Genomic DNA, 23,533 nt, shown 5'->3' with positions numbered 1-23,533 from the left:
GTAATGAAACAAGTTATATGAATTGTTGAATGTGAAACTGATGATGTGCCCTGTAAACTTTCACTCAATCCACAATAAAAACCTTAAATTAAAAAAAAAGAAAAAAGAGTGAGTGTATGCTTTCTGGAGGGAGGTGCCAGTGGCTGCAGTGGGCGGGAAAAGCTCTCATTCCCGAAGTCCCTCTGAGGCAATGCTGTTCTTTCCAAGCAGAAGCCGCAGAGCAAGAGGGAATCAAGTTTATGGTGGTTGTAGACAAGGCGGGCAGGAAAGCAGCAGAGTGGGTGCATTGCAGCAGGACCAGTTAGAGGATGAAGAGGAGAGGTCAGGAACAGTCCTGAATGAAAACGCCATGGTAAACGAGGGAAAAAACCAAGTTGTCCATGACTTCATTCTATTTGGATCAACAACCAATATCCATGGAAGCAGCAATCCAGAAATAAATCGACATATTGCACTACACAATTCTGTTGCAAAATACTTTTTTTTATATTGTGACTTGAGTGAAGGTTTACAGACAAGATCAACAGCTTTAGATGCAACAAATTATACACTTTCTTTTATCTCAGTGATTATAATCTTTCCCTACAACAGTTATCCTACTTCCTCCCTCTGCATTCCCTTTTACATCCTTTATTTCATAAATGAACAAAGCAAACATGCTTGATGCACACATACAAAACACATACATTCATTTAAAAGTCCTACAGGCATATGTTGCAAGTCGGCCTCCTGCCCACCGGCACACAGACTTACTCATTCCACGGGCCTAGTGTCTGTAGCTGCTTCCTCTCTCCATTCCATGGCCCCGCCACCATACCTGCTGTCGCTGGCTTTCTCACGCTGCTCTGATGCTCTTCCACAGTTGCTTTCATTATTACCAATAACATACACCCAAAAAAACCCCCCCAATCCACTGCCATGGAGTCAATGCTGACTCATAGCGCCCCCAGAGGACAGAGGAGAAGTGTTTCTTAGTGTTTCCGAGGCTATAAACGTTTCTGGGAACAGACACATCTTTCTCCCCAACAGCAGCTGGTGGATTCAAACCACAAATCTTTTTGGTTAGCAGCCCAATGCACTACCAGGGCTTCTTCCAACAGCATTTAACGGCCCTTCATAATTTTAGTCCAATAACAAAAACTAGCAATGTAACGGAGTCCCTAGGTGATGCAAATGGTTAAGCACTTGACCACTAGCTGAAAGGGTGGCAGTCCAAACTCACCCAGATGCACTCAGATGACAAGTCTGACCATCTGCTTCTGAAAAGTCCCTTCTTTGAAAACCCTGCACAGCAGCTGTCCTCCAAGGGGCCGGCCTGATGACAACTAACAAAAGCAACAGAAGCCACGCGCTACGTGGAAAGAGCACAGGCTCTGGAGTTCCAAGTCCCTTCGTTGCACAGTCCTATTGACCTAGAAATGATGCATTGGCATGGATTCAAAATGAAATGGGAAGTAAAATGTAATATGTCAGTGTTCCCTACATCATGCAAGAAAGATGGCATTCTGTTCTCAATGATGAAGTCTTTTCTGCTGTTGTAAGAAGCCACGGTCTTAAATCACTTTATAGACAAACGCTAGACAATGAAAAAAGAAAACAGAAGATAAATTTGAATTATAGTGTAGGCAAAGAATATCATGGACTACCAGAAGACTCCTGGTGTGGCGCTCTAGGAACAGCACTGGACTGTGAACCACTGGGATGGCAGTTCAAACCCACCAACCACTCCTCTGAAACTCTACACAGAAACCCTATAAGCCATAATGGACTCGATGGCACTTACCACCACCACCAGAAGAATGAACGAATCAGTCTTAGAACACATACAACCAGAATGCTTCTAAAGCAAAAATAACAAAACTTTGGCTTGCTTACTTTGGCCATGTCATCAGGGAAAATGAATCGCTAGAAAAAGGCCATCATTATTGGTAAAGTGGACGGTCAGTGAAAATGAGGAAGATCCTCAGTGAAATGTACAGACATAACAGGTACAACAATGAACTCAAACGTATCAAGTGATGAAGATGGTGCAGACTGGACAACCTGCATTCTGTTACATAGAAAGTGGCCATAACTTGAACCCATCTTGATAGCAACTTACAACAAGATCAACAATGATACTGACAGCTCTACACCCAGAATGAAAAGCTACCAGAAGCAGGTTCACTAACCTGAATCTGAGAAGTATAAAATAATTGGGGCAGAAATTAAAATATCTGTAAGATTTTTCTAATTAGCCTTCAGTACCTCTACTTCACCCAATCTTTGTGCTCTGAAGAGGCCGCAATCAGAGTAATTTAACCCCTGGTATAAATTTCATGAAGCCCCATGGATAACAAGTATTATTTTGAGAACAGAATCCCATGGTCGTTGTGGATTGTGGAGGAGTGTTGACAATGAGCCAGCATGCTAAGGTAGGTGAAGAGCAATGTGAGCTGGGTCCCAAGTGAGTCAAGTGTGTGGTCACTGCACTCACTGACCAGCCCACAGAAGATGGCTTTGGAAAGATCTGAAAAGGCGCTCAACTACATGCCACAAGTGATCATGGAGCTTTGAGAGTTTCTTAAACCTCAAATTCCTCAACTTTATAAGCATGCCACCCAACTTCTTCACATGGTAATCAATAGAATCAAATGAAATAATGTCTGTGAATGAAGCTGGCAAATGGGCTACACCAGCAGCTTAAAGTGCGATCCAAGGACTTATGGGGACTGAGTCCCTGAAGACCTTTAAAAAGGGTCAAGTAAAACCTCCTTTTTCCATATATGTATCTGCGTTTTCATGAACCCTGAATTTCTTCATATATTTCAAAAGTAAAAACCTGCTTACTGGAGAATTCATCCGTAAAAGGATGCCTCTTTTACATAAATTTTTTTGTTTTGGAAAATAGTTAGGTGTTACTAAAAATGCCATTATATGTGTGTTAAAATACAATTTTTTTAAATGAGTAAAACATTTTAAAAGTTTGTTTTAATTTCTAAGACGGCAAGTAACGATAAAAACAAAAGCACTTTGTGGTCTTCAATTTTTAGGAATGTACGTATGGGGGTCCTGGGACCTGGTGTGACGCTGTAGGATAAGCACTGAAATGTTAACTGCAAGGGTGGCAGTTCAAATCCAGCAGCTGCTCCTCCCAAACCATACACAAGGTCACTATGAGTTGGAATCGACTCCAGGGCACTTAGCAAAAATAACAATAAGGGTTCCAGGACCAAAAAAGTTTGGGAACTGTTGTTCTAAACAAACCAACGAAAAGTGTTCATATTAATCTAGAGAGCTAGACTACTCCAGGACACCTTTTATAGAGCATCACACGCACGTTGTTGTTGTTATTAAGTGTTGTCGAGTTGGTTCGGACTCACAATGGCCGAGAAGGGGCTGATGGGTTTGATTTGCAAACCTTGAGGATAGCTGCCCAGGGCTAATCCTATAACGTTTTGTTTTGGGGGCTGATAAGAGTACAGTTTACGCCGTCTAATGATTTGTACCCATTTTCCGGATCGTGCAAGGGCCCTCCCGACCGCTAGGCACAGGTGGTGCGAACGACCCCGGGGCCAGGGTGACCCAGCAGGGCCGGCTGGACATGTGAAGACTGGCACACGGGAGGCGCAAAGTGCTCCTAGCCAGCCGCAATGCCCGCCAGGGGCTTGGGAAGACGTGCCCCGCCCGCCGGGCTGCGGGTAACCCGGGACTTGCACTCACAGCCTCTCCAGCACCGCCGCAGCTCCGCGCGCCGCACTCCGCCGCAGACGTAACGCCATCTTCCCAGCAAGTCCACGTACCGCCCCAGCCACGCCCAAACCTCCGCTTCTCCCCGCCCACAGCCAGCCCCCTCCCCGCCTTCTCTCCTTCACACCACCTTCCGCCCCAATCTAGCCCCGCCTTTCCCGCCCCGACCAACCCGGCGCCAGCCCTTGACACACCGGACCTGCCCGCCTCCTTCTCTTTCACCACGCCCTCACTCCTCCCAGCGCCACTCCCTCCCCTAGCGCACCCTGACTGGTTCAGGTTAGGGAGCCCTATATAACAATTACCTAGGTCACTGGCCTGGACCTGGATTCTCCCAATATTATTCTTCGCTTTTATGGAGACCAGAGGAAGCAGACGATCTGAATGGGTGGCTTTTTCTTGAACGGTTGTTGTTGGGGTTTTTTGAGATCCTTGCATTTTCCAAGTCAGAAACATCACGTTTTCTATGCTGTTTTTGTTAACATACAGCCAGCCTAAATCAGTTTGTAATCTCCAAGTGCGTGGCTTAGTTAACAATTAACTTAAGGGGGATCAAAGAAAATGCAGAAAGAACTCCATTATGGATCATACATGCAATACCTTGTTGTTGATAAGTGCCGTCGAGTTGGTTCCGCCTCATAGCCAAAGAGCGGCTGGTGGGTTTGAACCGCCGACCTTGAGTCCAGTGTTTATTCTACACCACCGCACCAGGACTCCAAACAGAAAAGTTTCCAGCTTATTGGACCACAGAAATGCTTGCTGGAGACTAGCAGTGGACACCACTCTTCACTCGAGAACGCTTACGGTTGATATTGGCCCTGTCCCAATATACGTCCTCTGCTTCTCTACGTTACCTAATCGATACCTGATCCAATGAGTACTTCTACCTTCCTATTCCTAAGAACCCCTGGTGGTGTGATGGATAAATGCTCAGTTGCTAGTACAAAAATTGGCATTGGAATGCACCCAGCCACTCTTCCTTAGAATGCCCAGGTGACCCGCTTCTGCAGTTCTGCTACATCACATGGGGTCAGTATGACTTGCAATTGATGACAGAGACCCCCAACACAATTTACTGCATAGTTTCCCATGGATGTTGAGCTTCTAAGGGACAGAAGTAATATTGTTACATCCAATACCAAGTCCTCCTGCCCTCGTTCCACACCAGGCCTTTCAAGGCTACCGCCCTTGTCTCCACACTCGCCATATGGGAGACTGAGGAAAAACCAGAAATATTCATCCTGCCTTTATTTAAATTTTTTGATATTTTGTTTAGATGATTTACATTAACTGGTGTTTTAAATATTGAAATACCATTTATCTTAGTGAGTTTTTTAGTACTCACCCCCTTAAATTTGATATCCACGGCTGGTGTACTACTCACCTCAAAATAATTCTAGCTGTGGTCAGGGCTACCAACATTTTTATCTAGATTAATCCAAAGCTGCCTTGCATCCATTCTTGTTTCCTATAATCAACTCTCTTGCTAAACAGCTAGGGTGAGCTTTTAACAGCGTAAGTCATACCAGTTCCACAGTTACTTAACCTCTCTGCTCATCAGTTTCTTCTCTATAATGTCATCTAGTTGGTTCTGACTCATAGTTACCCTATGCACAACAGAACGAAACACCCTGTAGTCCTAGGCCATCCTCACAATTGTTGTTACCTTTGAGATCATTGCTGCTGCCATATGTCCATCTATCTCCTTGGAGGGTCTTCCTCTTTTTTTCTTACTCTCCATTTTACCAAGCATAATGCACTTCTCCAGAGACTGGTCCCTCCTGAAAACATGTCCAAAGTATGAGAAAAGTCTGGCCATTCTGACTTCTAAGGAACATTCCAGCTGTACTTCTTCCAACATAGATTTATTTGTTCTTTCGGTAGTACATGTTATTTTTATGTTTTAAATTTTATTTATTTATGTATTTTAACCTTTTATTGTGAATTGACTGAAGTAAACCAACTTCGTCAGCTTTACATTCAACAAATTATACACTTTGTTTCATCTCAATGATTACAATCCCCTTCCTACAACAGTTATCCTATTTCCTCCATATGACTCCCCATTTACATCTTATAGTTCACAAATGCACAAAGCACAAATATTTGATGCACACATACAAAACAAAAAATATATATGCATTTAAATGTCCAAAGGACACATTCTGCCAGCCACCCTCCTGCCCTTACTCAGTCCATGGCCTAGAGTCCGCAGCTGCTCTGTCTCTCCACGCCACCACCTCTGCCAACATCTCTGCTTTCACCGCTTTTCTAGGTAGAGATCTCACACTCCACTCATGTTCTTCCTTTTTGATTGTCCTGGGATCGTATGTTCATAAAATGAAACAGTGCCCCCCACCCTCCTGTTTGAATTACATACCATCTACAATTATAGTTGTGACAATCACAATTAATCCTGCTAACCATCACAATTAAATCATAAAATCCTTCACCATGATCCCTCATCCCCGTTCACCAGAATCTAGGAAAATTGGAAGCTGTTAAAAATTAAATGGAATACATAAATACTGATATTGAAGGCATTGGTGAACTGAAAAGGACTGGTATGGGCAAGTTTGAACCAGACAATTATATGATTTACTATGTTGGTAATGACAAATTGAATAGGAATGGTGTCACATTCATCATCAAAAAGAACATTTCAAGATCTATCTTGAAGTATCATGCTATCTGTGATAGGATAATATCCATATACCTACAAGAAGGATCAGTTTATTAACTATTATTCAAATTTATGTGAATACATTTTGTAAGGTCCATACACCTGGACCTTGCTAGATGGAGCACACAGAAGTCAAATCAAGTACATCTGTGGGAAGAGACAAGGAGCCCTGATAGCGTAGTGGTTAGAAATCGGGCTGCTAACCGCAAGGTCAGCAGTTCCAATCTGCCAGCTGTTCTGTGGGAGAAAGATGAGGCTTTCTACTCCCATATTTATAGTCTTGAAAACCCTATATAGGGTCACTATGTATTGGAACTGAGTTGATGGCACACAATCACCACTACCACCACGGGAAGAGACTGAAGCACAGTATCATCAGCCAAAACAAGGCTGAGGCCAACTGTGGAACAGGTCATCAAGTGCTCATATACAAGATCAGACTGAAGTTGAAGAAAATGGTAACACGTTCACAAGACCCAAAATAAGACCTTTAAGTATATTTCACCCAAAATTAGAGACCATCTCACAAACAGATTTGATGCATTAGACACTAATGACCAAAGACCAGATGAGTTGTGGGATGACATCAAGAACATCATACATGAATAAAACAGGTCATTAAAAAGACAGGAAAAAAAGAAAAGACCAAAATGGATCTCAGAAGAGACTCTGGAATTTGCCTTTGAACTTAGAGAAGCTAAAGTGACAAGAAGAAATGATAAAGTAAAAGAGCTGAACAGAAATTTTCAAAGGACAGCTTGAGAAGACAAAGACAAGTATAATGAAATGTGCAAACACCTGGAGTTAGAAAATCAAAAGGGAAGAGCATGCTTGACATTTCTCAAGCTGAAAGAATTGAAGAAAAAATGTAAGCCTTGGGTTACAATATTAAAGGATTCTATGGACTTCTGGTTGGCTCTGTAGGATAAGAACCACGAGGTTGGCAGTTTAAACCTGTCAGATGCTCCTTGGAAATCCTGTACAGGGTCGCTATGTGTCGGAATCAACTCCAAAGCACTTGGCAACAACATGGGCAAAATACTGAATGATGCTAGAAACATCAAAAGATGATGAAAAGAAAACACAAGAGTTACTGTACAAAAAAGAATTGATCAATGTTCAACCATTTCAAGAGGCATCATAGGATCAAGATTTAATAGCATTGAAGGAATAAGTCCAAGCTGCACTGAAGGCACTGGCAAAAAACCAAGGCTCCAGGAATTGATGGAATGCAAATGGAAATGTTTAAAAAAATCTGATGCATCACTGGAGGTACTCACTCACCTATGACTGATGAACTGATTATAGAAGATCCATATTTGTGGCCATTCCAAAGAAAGATGACATAATGGAATACAGAAATCATACACATGAAAGTAAAATTTTGTTGAATACATCATTTTAAAATGATTGCAGCAGTACCTTGACAAGAAGCTGCCAGAAATTCAAGGCAGATTCAGAAGAGGATGTGGAACTAGAGATATCATTGCTGAAGTCATATAGGTCTTGGTTGAAAGCAGAGAATACCAGAGTGATGTTTGTTGTTGTTATCGTTAAGTGCCGTCGAGTTGATTCCGACCCATAGTGACCCTGTGTAGGGTTTCCAAGGAGAAACTGGAGAGCTTGAACCGCCAACCTTGTAGTACGAATTTGCAGTCTGACACATTAGCCCACAGCGCCACACCAGGGCTCCAGGGTGATGTTTACTTGTGTTTATTTATGCAAAGGCTTTCAACTGTGTGGATTATACCAAGCTATGGATAACAATGGGAAGAATGGGAATCCCAGAACACTGAATTGCAGTCATAAGGAAACTGTACACAGACCAAGAGACAGTGTTCGAATAGAACAAGCAGTGAATGATTTAAAATCAGGAAAGGTGTGCACTAGGGTTTATCTTGTCACCATATTTATTCAATCTGTTTGCTGAATAAATAATCTGATAAACTGGATTATATGAAGAAGAACGTGGCATCAGGATTAGAGAAAGTCTCATTAACAATCTGCGATATGAAGATAAAACAACTTTGTATGATGAATGTGAAGACTTGAAATACTTACCAATGAAGATCAAAGACTTTAGTATGGATTGCTCCTCAATGGAATATAAACAAAAATCTTATAGCTGGGTCAATAAATAAATTCATGATAAAGAAAAGACTGAAGTTGTCAAAGTCTTCAGTTTACTTGGATCCACAATCAATGCTCATGGAATCATCAATCAAGAAATCTAATGATGTATTGCATTAGGTAAATCTGCAACAAGACTTCTTTAAAGTGTTCAAGAGCAAATATGTCAGTTTGGAGACTAAGGTGCTCCTGACTGAAGTCATGGTATTTTCAATCACCTCATATGCATGTGAAAGGTGGATGATGACTAAAGTAGACTTAGTATCAGTGCTTTTGAATTATGTGGCTGGAGAATATTGAAAATACCATGAACTGCCAGAAGAACAAACAAATCTGTGTTGTAAGAAATATAGCCAGGGAGAAGAGCACAAGCGGAATGTGGGACCCTATCCAGAGAAGCAGGGACACCAGAGATGATGTCAGAGATGAGGACATGGGGAGATAGAGTAGCTGAAGACTCTAAATTCATGGAAAGAGAAAGACTGTGTGCTGGTGGCCAGGAGGCAGGCTTGCAAAATGTACCCTTTAGCTGTTGAAATGATTATATTTTCCTAAGTGTTTTTGTGTAAATCTGCCCCCCCCCAAAAAAAACCCCAAACAAAACAGAGGGAATAGAAGCAAATACTGTTGAATGATGATGCACAGAGGGGATTGTAATCATTGCAATGAAACAATGAGTGTAAAACCGATGTTCCTCCATGTAAACTATCACTCAATTCACAATAAAAATGTATATATATAAAAGTATAGCCAGAATGCTTCTTAGAAGCAAGGATGGCAAGACTTCATCTCTTATTCTTTGGACATGTTGTCAGGAGTGACCAATCCCTGGAGAATGACATCATGCTTGGTAAAGTGGAGGCTCAGCAATGAAAAGGCAGGCCCCCAGCTAAATGTATTAACACAGTGGCAATAACAATGGGTTCAAACCTAACAACTGTGAGAATGGCATAGGACTGGGCTGTGTTCCGTTATGCTGTGCATAGAATCGACTCTATGGCACCTACTAACAAAAACAGTAACAACATGAATTCCCTACTCCAAAGAATTAAAACATATGTAATATTAAAATAACTATTTGGGAAATCCTGTTGATAACTTTGTTTTATTTAATATTCCTGTTAAAGTGCTTTTCTCTTTTATCAACCTTTTTATTAAAAGCTTCAAAATAAACAAGCTCTGCTATTTAAAAAATTCCTTCCTCTCTCACCCCGTGCATTTCAATAGTAATGTATAATTCCTTTAAGGAGTACGGTTAGCATTTATATGGGAGTTATAAATGCATTTAATCATTTCTACCCAAAGTTTGACAAAAGTATGGTAAGGAGGACCATCTGTTTTGTTTAAATGAGAAATGACCCAGAATTCTGATTTTAATTAACCTCTTTGTAGCTTTATGTTTGGGCTGGTTCCATGGGTAACAGTTCAAACTAAGTGTAGAGAGAAGCTGACCAAATTCTGCCAGTACTGATTTGTTTTAACAACTGTCAATGAACATAGAACAAATGTACAAGACAAGGTTCCTGAATACATATTAAAATGCATGATTTTACAGAATCAAAAAAAGCACTTCTAAAAAGGAATAAAAAAAGTTTTAAAGTTCTGGAATCTTACAACTAAAGAAAATGTTCAAGTGGTATCTTTACTATATTAAAAAATAATTTAAATATGTAAAATCAGTATTAGTTCATCAAGTTCTCAACTACCAACCAAAAGATCTGTGGTTTCAATCAACCAGCTGCTCGAGGGAGAAAGATGTGGCAATCGGCTTCTGTAAAGATTGTTATTCTTAAGTGCACTCGAGTCAGTTCCTACTCATAGTGACCCTGTACAGAGTTTCCAAGGAGCAGTTGGTGGGTTTGAACTGTGGATCTTGTCATTTGAATCCAAGTGCTGGTCCTAGAGTGCCACACCAGGAGCCTTTTGAAGACTATGGGGGAAGTCCTACTCTGTCCTACAGGTTGTAATGAGTTGGCAGGGAGCTGCCAGAAATCAAACGGGATTCAGAAGACGACATGAAACAAGGGATGCCATACCTGATGAAGATCAAAAGGCTACAGCCTTCAGTAAGAATTACACCTCAATGTAAAGAAAACAAAAATCTCCGCTGGACCACAAGTCACAACTGGGATTGACTTGAAGGCAGTGTTTTTTGTGTGTACTTATGATCTAATTCCTAGTTTCAATCAACAAATATTTATAGACGCCTTACTATATGCAAGATGAGTTTGGTGGCTATATAAGCACTGGTCTATGAACCACAAGATCAGCAGTCCTAGCCCACCAGCCACTCAAGGGCCGAAGACTATGTCTTCTGCTCCTACAAAGATGCACAAAGCATCAAAATAAAATGGAATAGTCACAAAATAAGAAGGAATACAGTCATGGTATCAAAAGGAATTGGTTGATGTTCAACCATTTCAAGAGGTAGCATATGATCAAGAGCCAATGATACTGAAGGAAGAAGTCCAAGGTGCATTGAAGATATTAGCTAAGCACAAGGCTCCGGAATTGATGGAATACAAATTGAAATCTTTCAAAAAAAAATGATATAGCACCGGGCGGCATCGCCTCAACCATGCCAAGAATATTGGGAGGCAGCTACCTGGCCAATTGACTGGAAGAAATTCCTATTTGTGCCCATTCCAAACAGAGGTGACCCAACAGAATTATCATACAGTATCATTAATATTGCATGTAAGTTAAAATTTTGCTACTTAAAAAGCAGCTGCAAATATACATTGACAGAGAACTTCCAAAGGTTCAAGTTGGTTTCATCAAAAGAGGATATGGAACAAGGGATATATATCACTGCTGATATCAGGTGGATCTTGACTGAAAGCAGAGAATACCAGAAAGATGTTTACCTGTGCTTTATTGACTATATAAAGGCTTTCGATTGTGTGGATCATGACAAGTTATGGGCAACATTGCGGAGAATGAGTATTCTGAAACACTTAATTGTGCTAATGAGGAAACTGTACATTGACTAAGTGGCAGCTGTTCGAACAGAACAAGGTTCTGTTTAAACCGAATGGTTTAAAATTTGGAAAGGTGTGCATCAGGGTTGTATTCTTTCATCATACTTACTCAATCTGTATTCTGAGCAGAAAATCCGAGAAGCTGAATTATATGAAGAAAAATGTGGCATCAGGATTCGAGCAACACTCATTAACAATCTGCAATATGCAGATGATACAACCTTGCTTGCTGAAAGTGAAGAGGGCTTAAAATAATTAATGGTAAAGATTAAAGCCCACAGCCTCAGTCTAAGTTGCACCTCGATGTAAAGAAAACAGAAATCCTCACCACTGGACCAATAAATAACAATAGGATAAAAGGAGAACAGATTGAAGTTCTCGAAGACTTCTTTTTGCTAAGATCAATCATCAACACTCATGGAAGCCGTAGTCAAGAAATCAAACGATGTAATGTAGCGGTAGGTAAATCTGCTGTAGAAAACCTCTTAAAAGTGTTGAGGAGCAAAGATGTCAGTTTGAGGACTAAGGTGCGCCTGACCCAAGCCATGGCATTTCAGTAACCTCACATGAATGTGAAAGTTGGACAGTAAATAAGGAAGACTGTAGAAGAATTAATGCTTCTGAATTATGGCGGAGAGTATTAAAAGTACCATGTACTTCCAAAAGAACAAACAAATCTGTGTTAGAAGAAGTACAGTCAGAATGCTTCTTGGCAGCCAACAAGGCCAGACTTCATCCCTCATACTTCGCTACATTAACAAAATCCAATAAAATCTGAAAAGACAACCTAAATCATTTTAAACACCCTTGGTAAATTGTTGTTGTTAAGTGCCACTGAATCAGTTCCAACTCATAGAAACCCTGTTAGAGGGTTTCCGGAGTGGCTGGCGAACTTGAACCACCACCAACCTTGTAGTCCAACACATTAACCCACAGCACCACACCAGGACTCCTTGGTCAACAGAGGTTTATTTATAGAAGTCTTCTTGAATATAGAACAATGATGCAATGAAGATGTTTTTACAATATTTATTAAGATAACAAATTTATAAATTGTAAGACTCAGAGGCACATAGTTTAGAAGGCCGATAACATGGGAATAATGAAGTTAACACAGAAAAGTGAAAGATAAGAACAGTTACAACCATGACAAAAAAATTTTTAAAGCCACATCCCCAATGAACATATCATAGGAGTCATCCTTCAAAATTACCATGATAAAAAGTTATTTCCTTTAAAGAAAAATATTTCTTTCCACCTACCGAGCCTAGAAAATTCTATTTACAATCAACTGTCTTGCATTTCATCAATATTATTTGATATGGCCTCCTCTATCTGCCATTGAATAGAGTATTGAAAAATTCTTAAGCTATTGTATTTACAAATGCACATAATATTTAAATTTGTTCTTCATTGAGAACAACTGAAAACATACTTAATCAATCACAATACAGATGTTTTACTGCTGGAACACATTTTGTGGAAACAGGTGTAAGGGTAGAGGTGTATTTAGAATCAATCACGTTGCTTCTGATGAAATACGAGGCTGATAAAACTCAAGGTAGTCACAAAAACAGGTCTTTGCTGATGAGTTTATTTCTGTTTAACTGGGCACACTGGACTGCTTCAGTCTACCTTCACCACACTGTATATTTTGGTAACAAACCAAAAGCATGCAAAGAAGCCAATTGTTCCTATAAAAGGAAAAAACACACACATACAAGATAATCAAATTGAGCATTTTTAAAGTACAGTTATTAAAAATTTTCCATTTTTAATAAAATAAAACAACTGTTTTTTTTTTCTTTTACAAAAGGGTAAGAGTTGTACCATCAGGGTAATAACAAAGATTTTCGGCAGCTAAATGAGTGGCTAGAAGGTGCCAGAGAGAAGAGCACGGGCTCTAGTGCAGATTCCACCCTGTCATCTCCAAGCCCATTTCTTCATCTTGTTAAATTTGAAGGAGACAGCTCTAGCTACCTCCACAGACTGTCACTTGAGTAAATGAACTCATGAAAAAATGGAGGTCTTGCTTTTCAAGTTACTTCACCAGTCTAAATTCCAAGGAATTTTAATGCTAGACAGGGACTCTTTTAATGTGGCTGTCTCCTGGTCAAGTGGCTGGTAAACACACTTGGCCAAAATCCAAGTTCATGTTTCATTGACTCCAAGTACAGTAAGTACTCTTTCCTATGATAACATGTGTTTAGGTTACCAAACACAAATTGGAAGACTTTGTTCTGCAAAGGATATACAACTGATGACATCACTTAATATATTTAAAAAATAATTTAAGCTATACATATATTTTTTCTAGGATAATCTCCTAGTAAATATTCAGAAAGTGGGGATATAGAGGAATGCAAAAGAGTAAATTACATAGCCAGCATAATTTTTATATTTAAAGTTCTAATGATTTTCACAAGTAACCCAGAAAATACATTAAAGGAGATTTTCTAAATCAAGAGATCAGATGTGGTATATGAGAAGGCGAACTATGTTATTATACGCATTCACATAATGTACATAGACTGAACCTTTACAATGTGCAATGCACTGTGCTTTAGAGGGCAATACAGATACAGATTTGGGATATTTGAAAAGCTTATTATGGATTGGGAAAACGAATTGTGGAAAAAATATTTTAAGATGAGAAAAACATTTTATCACTATCCTGGCCACCCTAAAAAAGTTAATTGCTTTATTTTATTCATAATATACGACAGATAAAGTATATATACAAAAATAGCATCTTTTATTATGTGACAAAATATATGCTTAGTAAAACAGACTGACAGATAAAATGGTATCAGTTTGGAGTTCTGAAGCAAATATGGACATGTCTTATTTTAGGAAAAAGCAATACATTTAAGGGGTCCACTACTCCCTTTTATAGAACCTTTTTAGTGAAACCCACTAAATTTAATTAGCTTAACTGGATGATTCAATTTGATGTGGCTGCAGAATTTAAGTAACAAAATTTGCTTTGCTCTCAATGAAAATATGACACTTTAAAAGTTAGGAACAATAAAATTTAGTTGTGCCTTCGTCATATGTTTTGGAAAACAATTTTCACTAAGATCATTACTTTCTGTGTGTAGGCACAGAAAAATTATTCTACATATGCATTTGTGGACCCACAAATACTGATGCACAAAGATAGTAATTCCTTGTTTCACAGGCACTGCTGTTTTACAGACCATTTGTTAGTATTTAGGACTGTGGATTCCAATAATTCTATCACACAGCTTCAAGACACACAGCCACCCACTACTATGTCTCATCAAGACAGAACAGATAATAAGCAAGTGCCTGAAGCCTTTCAACACCACCAGAGCAGCGGGCACACCAACACCCTGTCTGACAGCTCTTAAATGGTAACAGATGAGAAAAAGAACCATAAAAATAACTGGCCTTTTGTTTTGGTTTCTATATTTCCTTACTTTGCATGCAAGACATTCTTAGGTAAAATTTTAGATAAATGCACCTTTACTTTTCTGTGACCAAAGAAATGCCCCAGTTTTCTTATTTTCATTCAGTCACTCACCCCATAACTGTTTACCAAGTACCCCTAAGGCTCTGTAATTTAGAAAGCTTTTATCTCGTTGGGTGGAGAAATATCCATAAAATAAATACCCATACAATACAAGCTATGTCCCATTAAAAACTTGGACTGTAAATTGAAACTAAAAACTATTTAATACTTCCAGAATAAAGAATACTCTGTTATTTTCTGTCCTCGTGTGGTGTTGTGGGTTAATGCACTGGACTGCAAGGTTGGTTTGAATTGCAAGGTTGGCAGTTTTGGCTAACCAGCTGCTCTTCAGAAACCCTATTCAGGGTCACTATGGGTCAGAACTGACTCAATGACACTTAACAACAACAATGACAACAACATTATTATCTTGCCATCTCTCAACCTCAGCTTTACCGCTTCAATCTCTACACACTCTTCAACTCAGGTAAGCTGTAGCTTTTTAGCCTACTTCTAAAATGGACTACCATTAAGAGGTTAGTCGAGAGAAAACTTGAGATTTATTGGTCCAGAACCCCTTCCTTATGTTTTTAGGACAATATTCTGGTCTAGCAGTTTTCCTTTAAGTTCCATTTCATTACCTTCAGTTACTGATGTTCACCTTACAGGTGGGTAGAGTAACTATGTTTAGTTGTTATGAGGACTAAGTATAGGAATATTCAGCAGTGGAAAACCTTTAAGAGTTTCATAAGAGGAAATTAGTTGTAAATTATTTGCCTAAAATCTTAACTAACAATAATCATTTCAATTCTTACCTGTAAAAAGAAAGAAGATTAAAACCATTATCATGGTATAACCAAAGTACAAAATTGTACTTGCTGTTCCTATGATTTGCAGTTTTGAGAAGAAGTAGTGTACTGCATATATTAAGAAATACACAGCAGTAAAGCCACTGGTAAGGAATGAACGCCACTGCCAATGATAATCCTAGGTAGAAAAGAAAAAGATTAAAAATAATTACTTTCCAATAACAGATAATAGGTAGAAGAAAGTTAGAAAGCAAACATACCTAAGTCAAATAGCCCCTAAAACCTAATTTTTGCTGTAAGTTCCAGGCTCTTTCCCTTATTTGAATTTGGCTTATTTCCAATCTTACTACAGGTGCTGGAAAGCACGTAAGCACTTTTGGTGAACGTACTGAATAAGAACCTGTCGAAAAATAATAGTTTACCAATAATGCAGCATTAGGCTGTAGGAACGCAAGTAAAAAATTATTGCTTCAGAAATCATGGAAACCTGCATTAAACAAAAATACCAAAATATGAAGCTACGTATTTCTTGACATACTACTGATGCAGATCTATACACTTCCAAGGGCGGTATTACTCTCTCTCTAACCCTTTTGTGAAGAACTGTGCCCTCCTCTTGGATTTATACCATGTCAAATGGGCATGGTATAATAAATATAATAAATCCTCAAGGGACTCAAATCATGTTCCTTTTAAATGTGCTTGAAGTTTTGAGAACAAAAAGAAGTCTGAAGGGGCAAGATCCAGGCTGTAGTGGACAGGGTAAGGTTTCCCAATGCAATTCACAGAGGAGAGTCCTTGTTCCTCTCAAAAAATGAGCAGGTGCATTATTGTGATGGAAAAGAATTCCGAGGGCAGTGTAACTCTCCTGACTTTTTTCTCACCAAGGCAGTTTTCAATTATCTGAAAATTTCTTTATAATAAGCACCTGTGATTGTCCTGTGTCCTTTGAGAACATCTTTCAAGATTACCCCTTTGCAATTCCAAAAACCAGTTGGCATAATCTTCTGAGCCGACCGCTGTACCTTGAATTGGCCCAGCAGATCCCCTTCAGAAGCCAGTTTTAATATGATCTTTTTTTAATGTGTCTGCAGCCATCCACTTATCAGAGAGACATGCTTAAATACATTTTGTTTGGAATAAACCCATGCACGTATGAACCCTAGTAGCAACACTTTTTGACTTACCCTCATATTTCAAAATTTATGCTTCCAAAGAAAGTAATTTACAAATAGCTTATTTAATGGCAAATAGTATTACGTATCTGAGGCTTTCTGCTCCTGTAAAGATTTACGGCCTCGGAAACCCAGTACAGGGTTGTTACGAGTTGGAACTGACTCCATGGCACATAACAACAACAACAACATCTTAAATTTCAGTCAATTCTATATTACTGTTGTTGTTATGTGTCATTGAGTTGGTTCCAACTCATACCCACCTTATATAAGGGTTTTTGAGAGGCAGTTAGTGGGTTTGAACTGCTAACCTTGTGTTTAACAGTCCAGTGTTAGAAAGATTTTTTGTTTGTTTAAAATCCATTCTTAGTACCAAAATAATCTAAAAGTAAGTTATTAAGACAACGCTTGCTTTTATATAAAAAAATCATCATTTATCTCATAAAAATCATAATTGATTATGAGAATTTTTTAAAGGTCCAATCCTCTGTAATGAGATTTAAAAATATTGGCGCCGGACTGCAAAGTCAGTCTGAACTGCAAAGTTGGAGGTTCAAGCTCACCATTCGTTCCTTGGAAACTCTATACAGGGTTGCTATGGGTCGGAACCAACTTGATGGCACTAAACAACAACAACAAAAAAAGCTACTGTTTGTTATTAGGTGCCATCAAGTAACTCTGACTCTTAGATACCCACCCTACAGGGTACAACAGAACTGCCCATAATGTTTCCAAGGATATCTTTTTGGAAGTAAAGAAAGCATATTTCTCTTGTATCACTACTCAATGTTGTTGTTGTTGTTGTTGAGTGCTGTCGAGTCAGTTCTGACCCATAGCGACCCTGTACAGGGTTTCCGAGGGTGTAAATCCTTACGGGAGTAGAAAGCCTCATCTTTCTCCCGTGGAGCGGCTGGAAGTTTCGAACCGCTGACCTTAAGGTTCGCAGCCCAATTCGTAACCACTACGCTACCAGAGCTCCTATCACTACTCAATATAAATCAAAACCACCAAGCTATATAACCTTCCCAACAACCAGAATAACCCTAACTAAAACTGGGCTTCCAACCTTGGGACATTGCTGGCTGGAAGACAAAATGGTTAGGCTGCTATAGAAAACAGGTGATTCTCAAACAGCTACACATAGAATTATTTGTTATCAGGTGCCATCGAGCTGGTTCTGACTCAGCAACCTTAAGCAGATCAGCACGGAACATTGCCTGGTCCTGTGCCCATCACACATCTGCTGTTCCGCTTGAGTCCATTGCTGCTGTCACTGTGCCAATTCATCTAGTTGGGGTCTCCTTTTTCGCTGGCCCTCCACTTTACCAAGCATGATGTCAGTCTCCAGAGGCTGGTTCCTCCTGATAATATGTCTGAAGTATGGGAGACGAGTGTGGTCATCGTGGCCTCTCAGAGGCATTCTGGCTTTACTTCCGTCAACATAGATTTGTCTGTTTCTCTGGAAGTCTGTGGTACTTTTAATATTCTTCTCTAATACCACAACTCAAATGCATCAGTTCTTCTACAGTCTTCCTTCCTTATTCACTGTCCAACTTTCACATGTATCTGACGCAATTCTACTCCTAGGTTTATCCTTGCAGTATAATGAATTAACTAATGTTTCTTCTAGTCAGTCTTTGTAAACTCACACCAAACATCTTTCTCCTGATGGGTCTGAGTAAGAGAAGGTGGGGGTGGGGGTGGGGTGCATACTGCCACATTATATGATGTAATTGTGATTATTAAAGGAGGTTGATTATAAAAACTTGGAATTCTAACATGAGTATAAAGTGAGTCATTTCATATACAGGAGGGGGTATCTCACTACCATCAAAGAAGAGACAGATGTGGAGTGTGCCCTTTGGACCCTGAGGTCCCTGTATATTGAACTTCCTTGGCCCCCAAACAGAAGCTGTGACATCAGAGGAGTGACAGAGAAGCAGCAGCAGCAACAAAACCAAAAGCAGCGGGCTTCCCATCCCACAGAGCAAGTAAAGCCGAACTCTGGCTGTACTTCTTCCAACACAGATTTATTTGTTCTTCTGGCAGTCCATGGTACTTTTAATATTCTTCTCCAACACTGTAACTCAAATGCAACAATTCTTAGGTGGTCTTCCTTATTCACTGTTCCACTTTCACATGCATTTGAGGCTACTGAAAATACCATGGCTTTGGTCATGTGCATCAGATTTGTCTAATGCAGAAAGTACATCATTTGATTTCTTAACTACTTACTACTTTCATGAATGTTGATAATGGATTCAGGTAAAAATGAAGTCTTTGACAACTTCAATCTTTTCTCCATTTATCATGATGTTATTTACTGCTCCAGTGGTCAGGATCTTTAATTTCTTTACATTGGGGTACAACTCATATTAAAGTCTTTGATCTTCATCAGTAAGTATTTTCAGTGCTCTTTGCTCCCGGCAAGCAAGGTTTTATCATCTGCGTATCACAGGTTGTTAATGAGTCTTCCTCCAATCCTGATGGCATGTTCTTCTTCAGATAATCCAGCTTCTTAGACTGAACAAGTGTGGTGGACGAATACAACACGAGTGCACTCCTTTACAGATTTTAAACCATTCAGCGTCCCCTTATTCTGTAAGAACTGCTTTTGGCCTATGTACAGGCTCCTCATGAGCACAATGAAGTGTTCTGGAATACCTGTTTTTCTCAGTGCTAGCTTGTAATGATCCACACAGTCGAAAGTCTCTGCATAGTCAATAAAGTACAGGTATACATCTTTCTGTTGTTCTCTGTTTTCAGCCAAGATTCATGTGATGTCAGCAATGAAATCCTTCATTCCACATCCTTGTCTGAATCAGCTTGAGCCTCTGTCTATTCCTTGTCAAAGTACTGTTGCAGCCATTTTGCATTATCTTTAGTGAAATGTCACCTGAGTGTGATATTAATGACCCTGTCTAATCATTTCTGCATTCCACAGCCACCTCTCTTTGGAATGGGTACAAACAGGAATCTCTTCAAATCAGTTGGCCAAGAAGCTATCTTCCAAATTTCTTGGTGTAGATGAGTGAGTGCCTCCCATGCTGCATTAGTTTGGTGAAAGATTTCAATTAATATTGTATCAATTCCCAGAGCCTTGTTCTTTGCCAATACCTTCAGTACCTTGAACTTCTTCCTTCAGTACTATTGGCTTTTGATCACATGCTACCTCTCGAAATAGTTGACTATGGACCATTTCTTTTTGGCACAGTGTCTGTGTATCCTCCCAGCTTGGTGTGATATTTTATTCATCATTCAATATTTTGCCCATAGAATCCTTCAATATTACAAGTCTATAATATGAACTATGTACTATCTTAATTTAAATCTAAAGAGGTCTACATTTGATTTAGGAATACAGGTCAATTTCTATCATAACAGAAATTATTTCAATTAACAGTATTCAAACTTGCCATACATCAAAATTATAAATAAATCTACCAAAAATATGTGTAAGTAAAATAAATATTGCTACTACTTACCTCTGCACATAGATGGAAATAGCAAAGAAGTATAGTTGCTTCAGAACATGTAATAACCAAAATGATAAATACTAGAAATAGGAAGCCAAACATGTAATACATCTGATGAGACCTATAAACAAATTGACATATTGTTAAAATTATAAATCTTTTCTCTGAAACTCAGTAAATGATACGCTGTTTTCATTTTTCCTCAACAGAAAATGTTTGCTTTTCCCAAGAAATCAAACAAGACAAATCCTAACAAGCTTAGCTGTTGACGGGGCAGGTGCTGGGCAACAGAAGTGTCTGTCAACGTCACTGGACTTTTGCTTTCTTCTTTGGTAGAACCTGAAACTCGGATTTAGTCAAATATCTTTACTTAACCTGACAACTAGTGATGCAGACACATGTGAAAAAAATTAATAAAAAAACAGATTCAAACTAATAAAAAGATATATTCAATACATAAGTCACTACTGTATATGATAAAAATCACACAGAATTTGGGAAACCACTACAATCTGGAAGGAAAGACAGGTACTGTTGTTGTTGTTGTTAAGTGCCATCGAGTCAGTTCTGACCCATAGCGACCCTGTACAGGGTTTCCGAGGCTGTAAATCTTTGCGGGAGCAGAAAGCCTCATCTTTCTCCCGTGGAACAGCTGGTAGTTTCGAACTGCTGACCTTACGGTTTGCGGCCCGATTCATAACCACTATGCTACCAGAGCTCCTTAAAGATAGGTACTAATCACCCTCAAATTTAGTTATCACTTTCTATATAGCATATGTTTTCTGTGATGAAATAATGACCATAATATACTAAAATACATACACTATAGTAGCTAAGTGCTGTCAAGTCAGTCCTGACTTATAGCAACCCTGTATAGGGTTTACAAGGCTATAAATCTTTGTGGGAACACAGAAAGCCTCATCTTCTTCCTGTGGAACAGCTGGTGGGCTTGAACTGCCAACCTTGTGGTTTGCAGCAGTCCAGCGCTTATCCTACAGAGAATTGTTGCATTCCCAATAAATCACAGAATGAAAAAATTCTTACGATTGGAAAGGACTCTGAAGGTAGTCTACCTGAACCCTTCCTTCAATGCTTGCTCAAATTCCCTCTATCAAGAGCTCAGAGTAGCTCTTCTCGGAAACACTACTGACTAGTTTCCTCAGGTTAATTTTCTGTCACATGACAGCTGTGTAACATAGGCAAATTAACCCCAAAAGCTTCATTTTCATCTCTATAAGATGGAAAAAGTTCTGAGAATTAACAAGAACCAATTAAAAAGTAACAAGTCTTCTTTTTAACAGTTGGAAAAAGTAAAATCAGCTTAAGTTGTCTGGTTATTGCAGAACTGCTTCTGTATTTATATATTTATACCACCATTCGTTGGTACCGACTCAATGGCACCTAACAACAACAACAATATATAAGACGCAAACAGTAAGCTAAGCCCTAGTGTGGCATTGTAGGATAAGCACTGAACTGGTAACTACAAGGCCGACAGTTCAAATGCACCAGCTGCTCTTGAAAACTGGTGGCTGTTGAGTTGGAACTGAAATCGATGGCACACAACAACAAATAGTTTATATTATATGTAACAACAATGGAAATAAGAGGACTTTGTCCATAGCTTACCAAATACTATTGAGAATGAAGAAAAGTTGTATAAAGATGCATCCAAATGGCAAAATCCCTCCCATGATAATACCAGGCAACGGCTTTGTATAGAATGACTGTTCAGGAATTTGACGTGGAATCTGATTTGTTCGAACTGGGTGTTCAATAGCCTAAAACGAAGAAAAAAAGAATGGATTCATGTTTACATAAAAATTCTTCTCTGTATTAGACCATTTGCCTGCTTCTTCTCAGCTCCCATGCTGACACTACTGGCAAAAACAGCTAACTTAAGTCATCGAACTAAAATTTGTATTTAGAAACAACGAACCAGATTGCTATCTAGTACAATATTCAGTCTGTTTACTGTTAACAAGTCACCACTATTTTCAGCAGTTATCCACTAACTAACGGTTTTAGACAAAGCAAGAAATACACAGAAGAATATGGTAATGGTGGTAGTGTGCCATGGAGTCAGTTCCGATTCATAGTGACCCTGCATAGGGTTTCCAAGGCTGTACATCTTCATGGGAGAAAAAAGCCTCATCTTTCTCCCATGGAACACCTGGAAAACTCCAATTGCTCATCTTGAGGTTAGTAGTGCAGTTCACAATGTACTATGCTACTAGGGCTTCTTCAGGAGAATCTAGTGTTGCTTTTAGTACCATCGAGTCAGTTCCACCGAGCACTAGGTGAGTTTGAACTGTCAATGTTGTAGTTCAAACTGACCTTGTGGTCCAGTGCTTTATCCCAGAGCGCTACACAAGGACTACAATTCAGAAGAATATGGTACTTAGAAAATAATGGTGGTGGTGGTGTGCCACTGAGTTGGTTCCTCTGACTCATAGCAATCCGTATAGGGTTTCTGAGGCTGTCAATCTTTACAGGACCAGAAAAACCTCATCTTTCTCCCATGAAATGGCTAGTAGAGTGAGGTTTTTCCTTTTACTTATATACTCATCACAAGAAAGCTGCTGATCCTAAAATGTTTATCAATGTATTTTTATTTGGCAGTAAACAATGTCATCTCTATTCAAACTGCTCAAATATAGTGAATGGCTACATAAAGCTTTATGACCGTAAGTACTGTGTTAATCTCAATTCTTTTTTCACTGATAACATACTACATAAGATGAGTTACTGTCATGATGATTCAGACTTGTGGTGACCTCGTGTGTATCAAAGTCGAACTCTATTCTACAGTGTTTTCTGGGGCTGAGTTGTTGGTAGTGGTGGCCAGGTCTTTTTTCTGAGGTGCCTCTGGGGACCTGAACCTCCAACCATTTAGTTAGCCACTGGACACGTTAATTGTTTGTACCACCCAGCGATCCCAACACACTAATATATAAAGAACTTGAACCTAAAGTACATGAAGAGTTCCGGGATAGCACAAACTAAGCTCGTTTACTGACTTAAAACACTGGTGATTTGAACCTACCCAGTGATACTGTAGAAGAGAGGCCTGCT

At 39.3% G+C, this 23,533-nt stretch overlaps 1 protein-coding gene across 1 annotated transcript in view; it reads right to left on the bottom strand.

Moving 5' to 3' along the window:
- Positions 1 to 12,858: 12,858 nt before the first annotated feature.
- LOC102824044 (transmembrane 9 superfamily member 2-like) overlaps positions 12,859 to 23,533 on the bottom strand; it is a 19,370-nt gene continuing 8,695 nt past the window's right edge. The window contains exons 3-6 of the mRNA XM_006846661.1: positions 22,088 to 22,239; positions 20,468 to 20,579; positions 15,814 to 15,985; positions 12,859 to 13,217 (exon numbers count right to left, since the gene is read on the bottom strand). Of these exons, the coding sequence (XP_006846724.1) occupies positions 13,150 to 13,217; positions 15,814 to 15,985; positions 20,468 to 20,579; positions 22,088 to 22,239 (504 nt within the window). The 3' untranslated portion in view covers positions 12,859 to 13,149. The remainder of the gene's footprint in view (positions 13,218 to 15,813; positions 15,986 to 20,467; positions 20,580 to 22,087; positions 22,240 to 23,533) is intronic.

The sequence above is a fragment of the Chrysochloris asiatica genome, unplaced genomic scaffold (genome assembly GCF_000296735.1).
Source record: "Chrysochloris asiatica unplaced genomic scaffold, ChrAsi1.0 scaffold00029, whole genome shotgun sequence".
Classification (NCBI taxonomy): Eukaryota; Metazoa; Chordata; class Mammalia; order Afrosoricida; family Chrysochloridae; genus Chrysochloris; species Chrysochloris asiatica.
The sequence above is the reverse complement of the archived record's forward strand: the minus strand, read 5'-3'. Positions and strand labels throughout refer to the sequence as shown.